The sequence below is a fragment of the Chiloscyllium punctatum genome, chromosome 12 (assembly GCF_047496795.1).
Source record: "Chiloscyllium punctatum isolate Juve2018m chromosome 12, sChiPun1.3, whole genome shotgun sequence".
Taxonomy (NCBI): Eukaryota; Metazoa; Chordata; class Chondrichthyes; order Orectolobiformes; family Hemiscylliidae; genus Chiloscyllium; species Chiloscyllium punctatum.
Genome location: NC_092750.1, coordinates 7,845,227 through 7,860,584, shown reverse-complemented (window position 1 = coordinate 7,860,584; position 15,358 = coordinate 7,845,227). Strand labels below are relative to the sequence as shown.

Sequence of the window (15,358 nt, the reverse complement as noted above, 5' to 3'; positions counted from 1 at the left end):
GAGTAATTCAATTGTCTGTTCAGGGTTGGAGCCCACTATTTTTGTCTGCCACTTTTTCTTTCATGTCCATAACCCTCTGCTGTCTATCAATCAGCTATTTTGGGAAACAGGTTTACAGTTTTAGCCAATGCTGGATGAACAGACTCAAGAGAGCATGACAATTCTGTCTGAAACTGGCCCAGGAGCAGACAGACTGTGGATACCGTTTTCGAAGTGAATTGCCCATATTGTTCAGGGATGTGTAGGTTAGGTGCATTAGTCAGGGGTAAATATAGAGCAATTGGGTAGGGAAGTGGGTCTGCGTGGCTTACTCTTTGGAGGGTCGGTGTGGACATGTTGGGCTAAATGGCCTGTTTCCACACTGTAGGGATTCTAAGCGGCTGCGGCGGGCAAGAAACCATCACCTATTGTGTCCTGGAATGTGTCAAAGCTGGTCTGGACAGTCAGGCAGTGATAGGTGGGGCCTGCACTCTTTGGGATTTAGAAGAATGAGAGAACATGCAAGATTCTTAGGGGACCTGACAGATCAGGTGTGGAAAGGTTGTTTCCCCTTCTGGGTGAGTCTGGGAGAAGAGGGCCATCATCTCAGATTGAGAGGTTGCATATTTAAGACAAAGATGAGGAGGAATTTCTTCTCTCAGAGAGCAGTGAATCTGTGGAATTCTTTACCTCAGAGGGCTGTCAGGGTTGGGGTGTTCAGTACATTAAAATAAACAGATTTTTTTAATCAGTAAGGGAATCAAGGTTTATGAGGAAAAGGCAGGAAAGTGGATTTGTTATATATTCACGGGGCATCACTGTCTAGGCCAATATTTATTGTCAATCCCTAATTGCCCAGAGGGCAATTAAGAGTCAGCCACATTGCTGTGGGTCTGGAGTCACATTAGGCCAGACCAAATAAAGATGGCAGATTTCTTTCCCTAAAGGGCGGTGAGCATGATGGTTTTTCCAACAATCAGCAATGAATTCATGAGGTTGAGGATTGTCCAATCAACTTGGGCGACACAGTGGCTCAGTGGTTAGCACTGCAGCCTCACAGCGCCAGGGACCCAGGTTCAATTCCAGCCTTGGGTGACTATCTGTGTGGAGTTTGCTCTGGTTTCCTCCCACATCCGAAGGTGTGCAGGTCAGGTGAATTGGCTGTGCTAAATTGCCCATAGTGTTAGGTGCATTAACCAGAGGGAAATGGGTCTGGGTGGGTTTGCCTTCGGAGGGTCGGTGCGGTCCTGTTGGGCTGAAGGGTCTGTTTCCACACTGTAGGGAATCTAATCTTAAAAAAAACCATGAGCAGACTTGGGCTGAATGGCCTACACCTCGTCCTAAGTTTTATGACCTTAAGGTCCTTTTGGTTAGTGCAAGCATTAAGATCAACTGTTTCCAGCTCCATGACATCTCTTGACTTTGCCCTTGTTTTAGCTCCAGGTTTGTCTTGCAATTCCACTCTCTATAAATAAAAACAGAAATTGCTGGAGAAATTCAGCAGACCTGGCAGCAGCTGTGGAGACAGTAACAGAGTTAGTATGTCAAGTCCAATATGAATCGTCCTCACAATGTTCTATAAATCTGTGCTCATCCAAAACTCTGTTGACTGATTCCTAACCTGCAGCAAGTCACATTCCCCACTGTGCTCGTTGACCGATACGGAGTTGGTTCCCAGTTCAGCAGTGGTTTGTTTCCAATCCTTCCAAAGTCTCACCCCTCCCTATCTCTACCATCTCCTCCAGCTTCACTATCCTCTGAGATCTCTGTGCTCCTCTTAGTTTGACCTCTTGTGGCATCCTGCATTTTAGCTGCTCAAGCGTTGCTGGTTGAGCTTTTATAAGCCTGGGCTTCAAGCTCTGGAATTCCCCCACTACGTCTCTCAAATTCACTTCCCTCCTTTAACAAGGAATATCAAGCAAAGAAGAGTGGAACACAGGAGCAGGCCCTTCGGCCCACCAAGCCTGTGCTGAAACCTGACAACTTTCTAAACTTAAAACCTTTCGCATCTCCATAGTCAGCATCCCTCTATTCCCTACCTATTCATGAATCTGTCAAGATACTTCTTAAACATTGTTATTGCGTTAGCTTCCACTACCTCCTCTGGCAGTGTATTCCACTCTCTGTGTAAAAACACTTGCCTCTCACATTTCCTTTAAACTCTTCCCATTTTACTTTCAGCTTATGTCCCCTAGTAATTCACATTTGTAGATTAGATTACTTACAGTGTGGAAACAGGCCCTTCGGCCCAACAAGTCCACACCGCCCCGCCGAAGCGCAACCCACCCATACCCCTACATTTACCCCTTACCTAACACTACGGGCAATTTAGCATGGCCAATTCACCTGACCTGCATATCTTTAGACTGTGGGAGGAAACCGGAGCACCCGGAGGAAACCCACGCAGACACGGGAGAACGTGCAAACTCCACACAATTAGTCGCCTGAGGCGGGAATTGAACCCGGATCTCTGGCGCTGTGAGGCAACAGTGCTAACCACTGTGCCACCGTGCCGCCCACTCAGATGGCTTTGGATTCCAGTCCCTGGTATGAATCTTCAGTATCTCTTTACGAGCATTTTTGTCAGGGAGGCCAAAAAGAAATTCTCTGTCAAATCGTCCAGGACGTCTTAAAGCAGGATCAATTGAATCCAGTCTATTTGTTGCCCCTATTACCACAATTTCACCTCTGCCATCCAACCCATCCATCCATCAGTGCTAGCAAGGTTGAAACTATAGAACTGTGTATCTGATCTTGCCTGCTGGAATGAACAGGGGCTAAGCCATCTACTTCATCAAAGAAAATAATTGAAGGACGCATAAGATAGGCCTGATCAAAAAGTAATCGTAACTGTCGCTCAGATTCTCCTACCCATTTACTGAGACAGTCTGCACCCTTTCGCATGAAGAAAGATACCCTTCGGTCTCCCTGGCTACATTCATTGGCCAGAGCTCGGGCAACAAGGGTTTTCCCAGTTCCAGGCGGGCCATAGAATAAGCAGCCTCTTGGAGGTTGAATTTTAAATCTCTCAAATACTTCAGGATAAAGCAATGGAAAAACCACCATCTCCTTCAGCGCAGCAATATGGCTTGAAAGTCCTCCCACACTACTGAAATGTACAGAAGCGTCAATTTGCATTGGATCCACATCTGCCAGGCTAGCACCGATTTTCATTCGATCTTGTACCCTGAGAAAAACACACCAATTATCCATTCTATCCACTCCCCTAATAATTTTATCAACTTCTATCAGGTTGCCCCTCAGCCTCCAACATTCAAGTGAGAACAAACCAAGTTTGTCCAATCTCTCCTCTTAACTGATACCGTCCAAACCAGGCAACATCCTAGTAAATAGGATGCTGGTGACACGGTGGCACAGTGGTTAGCACTGCCGCCTCACAGTGCCAGACACCCAGGTTCAGTTCCCGCCTCGGGCGACTCTCTGTGTGGAGTTTGCACATTCTCCCCGTGTCTGCGTGGGTTTCCTCCGGGTGCTCCCGTTTCGTCCCACAGTCCAAAGATGTGCAGGTTAGGTGAATTGGCCATGCTAAATTGCCCATAGTGTTAGATGCAGGGGTAACTGTATGGGTGGGTGTGCTTCGGCAGGTCGGTGTGGACTTGTTGGGCCGAAGGGCCTGTTTCCACACTGTAAGCAATTTAATCTAAATATTTTCTGTCCCCTCTCCAAAGCTTCCACATCCTTCTGGTAGTGTTGCAACCAGAACTGTGCGCAACTTTAAGGAACACCTTAGAACCTCCTTGCTGTCCAAGTCAGAAGATCCAATATGTGAATTGATATCATGTTTTGTTTTATAATGCTTGGGGCATTTCAGTATGTTAAAATGCATTATCTATTATTACGTTGTTATTGTTACTGTTCAGTGTTTGTAATAATTACCATTTGTGTTTCAGTGTTAGCTAAAGCAGCAAAAAAATCTAAAAGCTAAACACAACCTGCAACAAAACGACTCAGAGATAATGGAATATAAATGTCAGAGAGGAAGTTTATCACCTCAAGCAACATCACTGTAGGGGGAGGAGCTGACTGGTGAATAGCTGCAAGTGCTTCTTTAATCTCCAGAGGAGAGACCAGTCTGAGGTTCATTTCTGTGGGTTTAGTAAATAGAAGCACGGCAGGGCAGCTCAATCCTATTGAATGCACATCCTGTGTCACATGGAAATTCCAGATGCTTCCTGAGTACTAGATGACCACAGGTACAGGAATTAGCATCAGCTGGAGGAACTCGATCACAGGCCCAACAATGAGAGTGCTACCCACCAGGCTGCAGCTGACACCTGCAAACACTGAGGAACACACTTCCAACTTTGCAGAGATGTGTGAGTTACTGAAGGCTGCCTCCTCGCAGCTTCATCGGCCTCAGTGCTGAAAAGTGTTAGCATTATTTAAGGGGTTGCGGCAAGGCAGATAGAGCACATCTCAAGCACAGCATTGACTATCTACCAGTCCGTCTCTGAACAGGGATATGTATTAAGCCAAACCCTGTGCAGATTTTGGTTTGCTCACCACAAAGATATAAACAATGTACATGTGGTGCATCTGCCACTGAACCAAAGCCAATTTGGGATGTCATTGTTAAGGAGTCTCATTGCCCAGCGATAACAAACTCATCTTTCAGCTTCCAACTCAGTTGCTTTCTCAATTAGACATTTCAACACATTGCCCAAAACGTTGATTTTGCTGCTCGTTGGATGCTGCCTGAACTGCTGTGCTCTTCCAGCACCACTAATCCAGTATTTCAACACAAAATTCATGTCATTCTACTCTGTCCTCAAAGCTGCAGATTCATGGTCAGACACAATTCACATTATAATACAGTTCACGCTCAGATACAGTTCACACTCATTTACAGTTCACAATAAAATACAGTTCACACTCAGATACAGTTCACACTCAGATACGGTTCACACTAAAATACAGTTTACACTAAAATACAGTTCAAACTAAAATACACTTCACACTCAGATACAGTTTACACTCAGATACGGTTCACATTCAGATACAGTTCACACTCAGGGAAACAGTTCACACTAAAATGCAGTTCACACTCGCATACAGTTCACACTCAGCGAAACAGTTCACACTCGCATACAGTTCACACTCACATACAGTTTACACCCAGAGAGACAGTTCACACTAAAATACAGTTCACACTCAGATAGAGTTCACACTAAAATTAAGTTTACACTTAGATACAGTTCACACTAAAATACAGGTCACACTCAAATATGGTTCATACTCAGATACAGTTCACACTCAGAGACACAGTTTACACTAAAATACAGTTCACACAGATACAGTTCACATTCAGATACAGATCACACTAAAGTACAGTTCGCACTCAAATACGATTCACACTAAAATACAGTTCACACTCAGATACAGTTCACATTCAAATACAGTTTACACTCAGATACAGTTCACACTCAGGGACACAGTTCAGAGTAAAATACAGTTCACGCTCAGATACAGTTTACACTCAGATACAGTTCACACTCAGATACAGTTCAGACCATATTACAGTTCACACTTAGAGACAGTTCACACTAAAATACAGTTCACACTCAGATACAGTTCACACTAAAATACAGTTCACACTCAGAGAAACAGCTCAAATTAAAATACAGTTCACACTCATATAGAGTTCACACTCAGATATGGTTCACACTAAAATACAGTTCACACTCAAATACGGTTCACACCCAGATACAGTTGATACTCAGATACAGTTTACACTAAGATACAGTTCACACTCAGATATGGTTCACACTAAAATACAGTTCACACTCAGATACAGTTTACACTAAAATACAGTTCAAACACAAATACGTTTCATACGCATATACAGTTCACACTTAGATACAGTTTACACTCAGATACAGTTCACACTCAGATGCGGTTCACACTAAAATACAGTTCACATTCAGATACAGTTCACACTCAGAGGCACAGTTCACACTCAGATGCGTTTCACACTAAAATACAATTTACACTCAGGTACAGTTCACACTAAAATACAGTTTACACTAAATTACAGTTCACACTCAGATACAGTTCACACTAAAGTACAGTTTACACTCAGAGAAACAGCTCACATTAAAATACAGATCACACTCAGATACAGTTCACACTCAGATATGGTTCACACTGAAATACAGTTCACACTCAGATACAGTTCACACTAAAATACAGTTCACACTCAGATACGGTTCACACTCAGATACAGTTCACACTAAAATACAGTTCACACTCAAATATGGTTCATACTCAGATAAAGTTCACACTCAGATATGGTTCACACTAAAATACAGTTCACACTCAAATACGGTTCACACTCAGATACAGTTGATACTCAGATACAGTTTACACTCAGATACAGTTCACACTCAGATATGGTTCACACTAAAATACAGTTTACACTCATACAGTTCACACTCAGAGACACAGTTAACACTAAAATACAGTTCACACTCAGATACGGTTCACACTAAAATACAGTTCAGACTCAGAGAAACAGTTCATATTACAATACACTTCACACTCATATACAGTTCACACTTAGAGACACAGTTCACACTAAAATACAGTTCACACTCGCATGCAGTTCACACTCAGACAAGTTCCACACAAAAGTACAGTTCAGACTAAGATACAGTTCACACTCAGATATGGTTCACACTAAAATACAGTTCAAACTAAAATACGTTTCATATTCATATATAGTTCGCACTTAGATACAGTTTACACTCAGATACAGTTCACACTCAGAAGTGGTTCACACTAAAATACAGTTCACATTCAGATACAGTTCACACTCAGAGATACGGTTCACCCTGAAATACAGTTCACACTCAGATATGGTTCACAGTCAGAGACAGTTCACACTCAGGGAAACAGTTCACATTAAAATACAGTTCACACTCGCATACAGTTCACACTCAGGGAAACAGTTCACACTAAAATACAGTTCACACTCAGATACAGTTCACACTCAGAGACACAGTTCACACTAAAATACAGTTCACAATCAGATACAGTTTACACTCAGATACAGTGCACACTCAGATACGGTTCACACTAAAATACAGTTTACACTCATACAGTTCACACTCAGAAGCACGGTTCACACTAAAGTACAGTTCACACTCAGATACAGTTCACACTCAAATACAGTTCACACTCACAGAAACAATTCACATTAAAATACAGTTCACACTCAGATACACTTCACACTCAGAGACACAGTTCACACTAAAATACAGTTCAAACTCAGATACAGTTCACACTAAACTACAGTTCACACTCAAATACGGTTCACACTCAGATACAGTTGATACTCAGATACAGTTTACACTCAGATACAGTTCACACTCAGATGCGGTTCACAGTAAAATACAATTCACACTCATACAGTTCACACTCAGAGACACAGTTAACACTAAAATACAGTTCACACTCAGATACAGTTCACAATAAAATATAGTTTACACTCAGATACAGTTCACACTCAGGTACAGTTCACACTCAGAGAAAAAGCTCATATTACAATACACTTCACACTCAGAAACACAGTTCACACTCAAATGCGGTTCACACTCAGATACAGTTGATACTCAGATACAGTTTACACTCAGATACAGTTCACACTCAGGTACATTTCACACTAAAATACAGTTCACACTCAGAGAAACAGCTCATATTACTATACACTTCACACTCAGATACAGTTCACACTCAGAGACACAGCTCACACTAAAATACAGTTCAAACTCAGATACAGTTCACACTAAAATACAATTCACACTAAAATACAGTACACACTCAGATACTGTTCACACTCAGAGACACAGTTCACACTAAAATACAGTTCACACACAGATACAGTTCACACTCAGGTATGGTTCACACTAAAATACAGTTCACACTCTAATACGGTTCACACTCAGATACGGTTCATACTCAGAACACAGTTTACTCTAAATTACGGTTCACACTCAGTTACAGTTCACATGAAAATACAGTTCACACTCACATACAGTTCACACTCAGATGCAATTCACACTCAGAGGCACAGTTCACACTAAAATACAGTTCACACTCAGATACAGTTCACACTCAGGTACAGTTCACAATAAAATACAGATTATCCTCAGATACAGTTCACACTAAAATACAGTTCACACTCAAATACGGTTCACACTCAGATACAGATCACACTCAGATACAGTTTACACACAGATACAGTTTACACTCAGATACGGTTTCTCATTCAGATACAGTTCACACTCAGGGACACAGTTCACACTAAAATAGGGTTCACACTCGCATACAGTTCACACTCGCATACAGTTCACACTCAGATACAGTTCACACTCAGATACAGTTCACACTCAGGTATGGTTTACACTAAAATACAATTCACACTCTAATATGGTTCAAACTCAGATACGGTTCAGACTCAGAACACAGTTTACACTAAATTACGGTTCACTCTCAGATACAGTTCACAGTCAGATATGGTTCACAATCAGATACAGTACACACTAAAATACAGTTCACACTCACATACAGTTCACACTCAGATACAGTACATACTCAGAGACACAGTTCACACTAAAATAGAGTTCACACTCAGATACATTTCACCCACAGATACGGTTCACTTTCAGATACAGTTCACACTCAGGGACACAGTTCACACTAAAATACAGTTCACACTCACACAGTTCGCACTAAAATACAGTTCAAACTCAGATACAGTTCACACTAAACTACAGATCACACTCAAATACGGTTCACACTCAGATACAGTTGATACTCAGATACAGTTTACACTCAGATACAGTTCACACTCAGATACGGTTCACAGTAAAATACAGTTCACACTCAGAGACACAGTTAACACCAAAATACAGTTCACACTCAGATACAGTTCACAATAAAATATAATTTACATTTAGATTCAGTTCACACTCAGGTACAGTTCACACTCAGAGAAACAGCTCATATTACAATACACTTCACACTCAGATACAGTTCACACTCTGAGACACAGTTCACACTAAAATACAGTTCAAACTCAGATACAGTTCACACTAAAATACAGTTCACACTCAAATACGGTTCACACTCAGATACAGTTGATACTCAGATACAGTTCACACTCAGATACGGTTCACAGTAAAATTAATTTCACACTCATAAAGTTCACTCTCAGAGACACAGTTAACACCAAAATACAGTTCACACTCAGATACAGTTCACAATAAAATATAGTTTACATTTAGATACAGTTCACACTCAGGTACAGTTCGCACTAAAATACAGTTCACACTCAGAGAAACAGCTCATATTACAATACACTTCACACTCAGATACAGTTCACACTCAGAGACACAGTTCACACTAAAATACAGTTCAAACTCAGATACAGTTCACACTAAAATACAGTTCACACTCAAATACGGTTCACACTCAGATACAGTTGATACTCAGATCCAGTTTACACTCAGATACAGTTCACAATCAGATACGGTTCACAGTAAAATACAGTTCACACTCATACTGTTCACACTTAGAGACACAGTTAACACTAAAATACAGTTCACACTCAGATACAGTTCACAATAAAATATAGTTTACACTCAGATACAGTTCACACTCAGGTACATTTCACACTAAAATACAGTTCACACTCAGAGAAACAGCTCATATTACAATACACTTCACACTCAGATACAGTTCACACTCAGAGACACAGTTCACACTAAAATAGAGCTTACACTCAGATACAGTTCACACTAAAGTATCGTTCACACTCAGAGAAACAGTTCACATTAAAATACAGTTTACACTCAGATACAGTTCACACTCAGACACACAGTCCACATTAAAATACAGTTCACACTGAGATCCAGTTTACACTCAGATACGGTTCACACTAAGAGAGACGGTTCACACTAAAATACAGCTCACACTCATACACTTCACACTAAAATACAGATCACACTCACAGAAACAATTCACATTAAAATACAGTTCAGACTCAGATACATTTTACACTCTGGTACAGTTTACACACAGAGACACAGTTCACACCAAAATACAGTTCACACTCAGATACAAATTACACTAAAATACAGTTAACATTCAGATACAGTTCACACTCAGATACAGTTCACACTCAGATATGGTTCACACCAAAATACAGTTCACACTCAGATACAATTTACACTAAAATACAGTTAACATTCAGATACACTTCATGCTCAGATACAGTTCACAGTCAGATATGGTTCACACTAAAATACAGTTCACGCTCAGATACGGTTCATATTCAGATACAGTTTACACCCAGGGACACAGTTCACACTAAAATACAGTTTACGCTTGCATACAGTTCACACTCAGAGGAACAGTTCACATTAAAATACAATTCACACTCAGATACAGTTCACACTCAGAGACACTGTTCACACTAAAATACGGTTCACACTCAGATACAGTTCACACTCAGGTATAATTCACAATAAAATACAGTTTACCCTCAGATACAGTTCGCACTAAAGTACAGTTCACACTCAAATACGGTTCACACTCAGATACAGTTCACACTCAGATACAGTTCACACTCAGATGCAGTTTTACATTCAGATACAGTTCACATTCAGGGACACAGTTCACACTAAAATACAGTTCACACTCAGATACAGTTCACACTAATATACAGTTTACACTCAGATATGGTTTCATGTTCAGATGCAGTTCACACTCAGGGACACAGTTCATACTAAAAGAGAGTTCACACTCGCATTCAGTTCACACTCAGATACAGCTCCACACTAAAATACAGTTCGCACTAACATACAGTTCACACTCAGATATGGTTCACACTAAAATATAGCTCATGCTCAAATTTGGTTCACATTCAGATACAGTTCCACATTAAAATACAGTTCACACTCAGATACAGTTCACACTCAGATATAGTTCACACTAAAATACAGTTCACACTCAGATACAGTTTACACGAAAATACAGTTCACACGCAGAGAAACAATTCACATTAAAATACAGTTCACACTCAGAGAATCCGCTCACATTAAAGTACAGGTCACACTCAAATACGGTTCACACTCAGATACAGTTCACACTCAGATACAGTTTATACTCAGATGCAGTTTTACATTCAGGTACAGTTCACATTCAGGGACACAGTTCACACTAAAATAGAGTTCACACTCGCATACAGTTCACACTCAGATACAGTTCACAGTAAAACACAGTTCACACTCAGAGACACAGTTCACACTCAGGTATGGTTCACACTAAAATACAGTTCACACTCTAATACTGTTCACACTCAGATACGGTTCATACTCAGAATACGGTTCACTGTCAGATACAGTTCACAATCAGATATGGTTCACACGCAAATACAGTTCACATGAAAATACAGTTCACACTCACCTACAGTTCACACTCAGATACAGTTCACAAACAGAGACACAATTCACACTAAAATACAGTTCACACACAGATATGGTTCACATTCAGATACAGTTCACACTCAGAGACACAGTCCTCAATAAAATAGAGTTCACACTCACATCCAGTTTACACTCAGATATGGTTCACACTCAGAAGCACGATTCACACTAAAATACAGTTCACACTCAGATACAGTTCACACTAAAATACACTTCACACTCAGAGACACAGTTCACACTAAAATAGAAAACACACTCAGATACATTTCACCCTCAGATACGGTTCACTTTCAGATACAGTTCACACTCAGGGACACAGTTCACACTAAAATACAGTTCACACTAAAATACAGTTCACACTCAGATACAGTTCACACTAAGATACAGTTCACACTCAGAGACACAGTTCACACTCAGATACAGTTCACACTTAGATACAGTTCACACTCAGGTACAATTCAAAATAAAATACAGTTTACACTCAGATACAGCTCACACTAAAATACAGTTCACACTCACAAACAGTTAACACTCAGATACAGTTCACACTAAAATACAGTTCACACTCAGATATGGTTCACATTCAGATACAGTTCACACTCAGAGACACAGTCCACAATAAAATAGAGTTCACACTCACATCCAGTTTACACTCAGATACGGTTCACACTCAGTAGCACGATTCACACTAAAATACAGTTCACACTCAGATACAGTTCACACTCAGGAACAATTCACAATAAAATACAGTTTACCCTTAGATACAGTTTGCACTAAAATACAGTTCACACTCAAATACGGTTCACACTCAGATACAGTTCACACTCAGATACAGTTTACACTCAGATGCAGATTTACATTCAGGTACAGTTCACATTCAGGGACACAGTTCACACTAAAATAGAGTTCACACTCGCATACAGTTCACACTCAGATACAGTTCACAGTAAAATACAGTTCACACTCAGAGACACAGTTCACACTCAGGTATGATTCACATTAAAATACAGTTCACACTCTAATACGGTTCACACTCAGATACGGTTCATACTCAGAATACAGTTTACTCTAAATTACGGTTCACTCTCAGATACAGTTCACACTCAGATATGGTTCACACGCAAATACAATTCACATGAAAATACAGTTCACACTCACATACAGTTCACACTCAGATACAGTTCACACTCAGAGACACAGTTTACACTAAAATACAGTTCACACTCAGATATGGTTCACATTCAGATACAGTTCACACTCAGAGAAACAGTCCACAATAAAATAGAGTTCACACTCACATACAGTTCACACTCAGATATGGTTCACACTAAAATACAGTTCGCACTCAGAGACACAGTTCACACTAAAATACAGTTCACACTCACAGAAACAATTCACATTAAAATACAGTTCAGACTCAGATACATTTTACACTCAGGTACAGTTTACACACAGAGACACAGTTCACACCAAAATACAGTTCACACTCAGATACAATTTACACTAAAATACAGTTAACATTCAGATACAGTTCACGCTCAGATACAGTTCAAACTCAGATCTGGTTCACACCAAAATATAGTTCACACTCAGATACAATTTACACTAAAATACAGTTAACATTCAGATACGCTTCACGCTCAGATACATTTCACACTCAGATATGGTTCACACTAAAATACAGTTCACGCTCAGATACAGTTCACACTCAGATACGGTTCATATTCAGATACAGTTTACACTCAGGGACACAGTTCACACTAAAATACAGTTTACGCTTGCATACAGTTCACACTCAGAGAAACAGTTCTCATTAAAATACAATTCACACTCAGATACAGTTCACACTCAGGTACAATTCACAATAAAATACAGTTTACCCTCAGATACAGTTCGCACTAAAATACAGTTCACACTCAAATACGGTTCACACTCAGATACAGTTCACACTCAGATACAGTTTACACTCAGATGCGGTTTTACATTCAGATACAGTTCACATTCAGGGACACAGTTCACACTAAAATTCAGTTCACACTCAGATACAGTTCACACTCAGATACAGTTTACACTCAGATATGGTTTCATGCTCAGATGCAGTTCACACTCAGGGACACAGTTCATACTAAAAGAGAGTTCACACTCGCATTCAGTTCATACTCAGATACAGCTCCACACTAAAATATAGTTCACACTAACAAACAGTTCACACTCAGATATGGTTCACACTAAAATATAGCTCACGCTCAAATTCGGTTCACATTCAGATACAGTTCCCACTAAAATACAGTTCACACTCAGATACAGTTCACACCTAAATACAGTTCACACTCAGATGCGGTTCACACTAAAATACAGTTCACACTCAGAGAAACAATTCACATTAAAATACATTTCACACTCAGAGAATCCGCTCACATTAAAGTACAGTTCACACTCAGATACAGTTCACACTCAGAGACACAGTTAACACTAAAATACAGTTCACACTCAGATACAGTTCAGACTCAGATACAGTTCACACTCAGGTTCAGTTTACACAGAGAGACACAGTTCACATTAAAATAACGTTCACTCTCAGAGATACAGTCCACACTCAGATACAGTTCACACTCAGAGACACAGTTCACACTAAAATACAGTTCACACTCACAGAAACAGTTTTCATTAAAATACAGTTTACACTCAGATACAGTTCACACTCAGACACACAGTCCACATTAAAATACAGTTCGCACTGAGATCCAGCTTACACTCAGATACGCTTCACACTCAGAGAGATGGTTCACACTAAAATACTGTTCACACTCATACAGGTCACACTAAAATACAGTTCACACTCACAGAAACAATTCACATTAAAATACAGTTCAGACTCAGATACACTTTACACTCAGGTACAGTTTACACACAGAGACACAGTTCACACCAAAATACAGTTCACACTCAGATACAATTTACACTAAAATACAGTTGACATACAATTACAGTTCACGCTCAGATACAGTTCACTCTCAGGTACAATTCACAATAAAATACAGTTTACACTCAGATACAGTTCACACTAAAATACAGTTCCCACTCAAATACGGTTCACACTCAGATACAGTTCACACTCAGACACAGTTTACACTCAGATACAGCTTCACATTTAGATACAGTTCGCACTCAGAGACACAGTTCACACTAAAATACAGTTCACACTCACAGAAACAATTCACATTAAAATACAGTTCAGACTCAGATACATTTTACACTGAGGTACAGTTTACACACAGAGACACAGTTCACACCAAAATACAGTTCACACTCAGATACAATTTACACTAAAATACAGTTAACATTCAGATACAGTTCACGCTCAGATACAGTTCACACTCAGATCTGTTTCACACCAAAATATAGGTCACACTCAGATACAATTTACACTAAAATACAGTTAACATTCAGATACGCTTCACGCTCAGATACATTTCACACTCAGATATGGTTCACACTAAAATACAGTTCACGCTCAGATACAGTTCACACTCAGATACGGTTCATATTCAGATACAGTTTACACTCAGGGACACAGTTCACACTAAAATACAGTCTACGCTTGCATACAGTTCACACTCAGAGAAACAGTTCTCATTAAAATACAATTCACACTCAGATACAGTTCACACTCAGGTACAATTCACAATAAAATACAGTTTACCCTCAGATACAGTTCGCACTAAAATACAGTTCACACTCAAATACGGTTCACAATCAGATACAGTTCACACTCAGATACAGTTCACACTAATATACAGTTTACACTCAGATATGGTTTCATGTTCAGATGCAGTTCACACTCAGGGACACAGTTCATACTAAAAGAGAGT

The 15,358-nt window shown here is 40.1% G+C and overlaps 1 protein-coding gene across 1 annotated transcript; it reads right to left on the bottom strand.

Annotated features, from left to right (window-relative positions):
* Positions 1 to 2,471: 2,471 nt before the first annotated feature.
* Positions 2,472 to 3,155, bottom strand: LOC140483520 (ATPase family AAA domain-containing protein 2-like). Its single transcript, XM_072581687.1, is given in 2 exon segments — positions 2,472 to 2,678; positions 2,680 to 3,155. Coding segments are annotated over 2 exon segments (681 nt in total). The 5' UTR covers positions 3,154 to 3,155.
* Between the last annotated feature and the right edge of the window lie 12,203 nt (positions 3,156 to 15,358).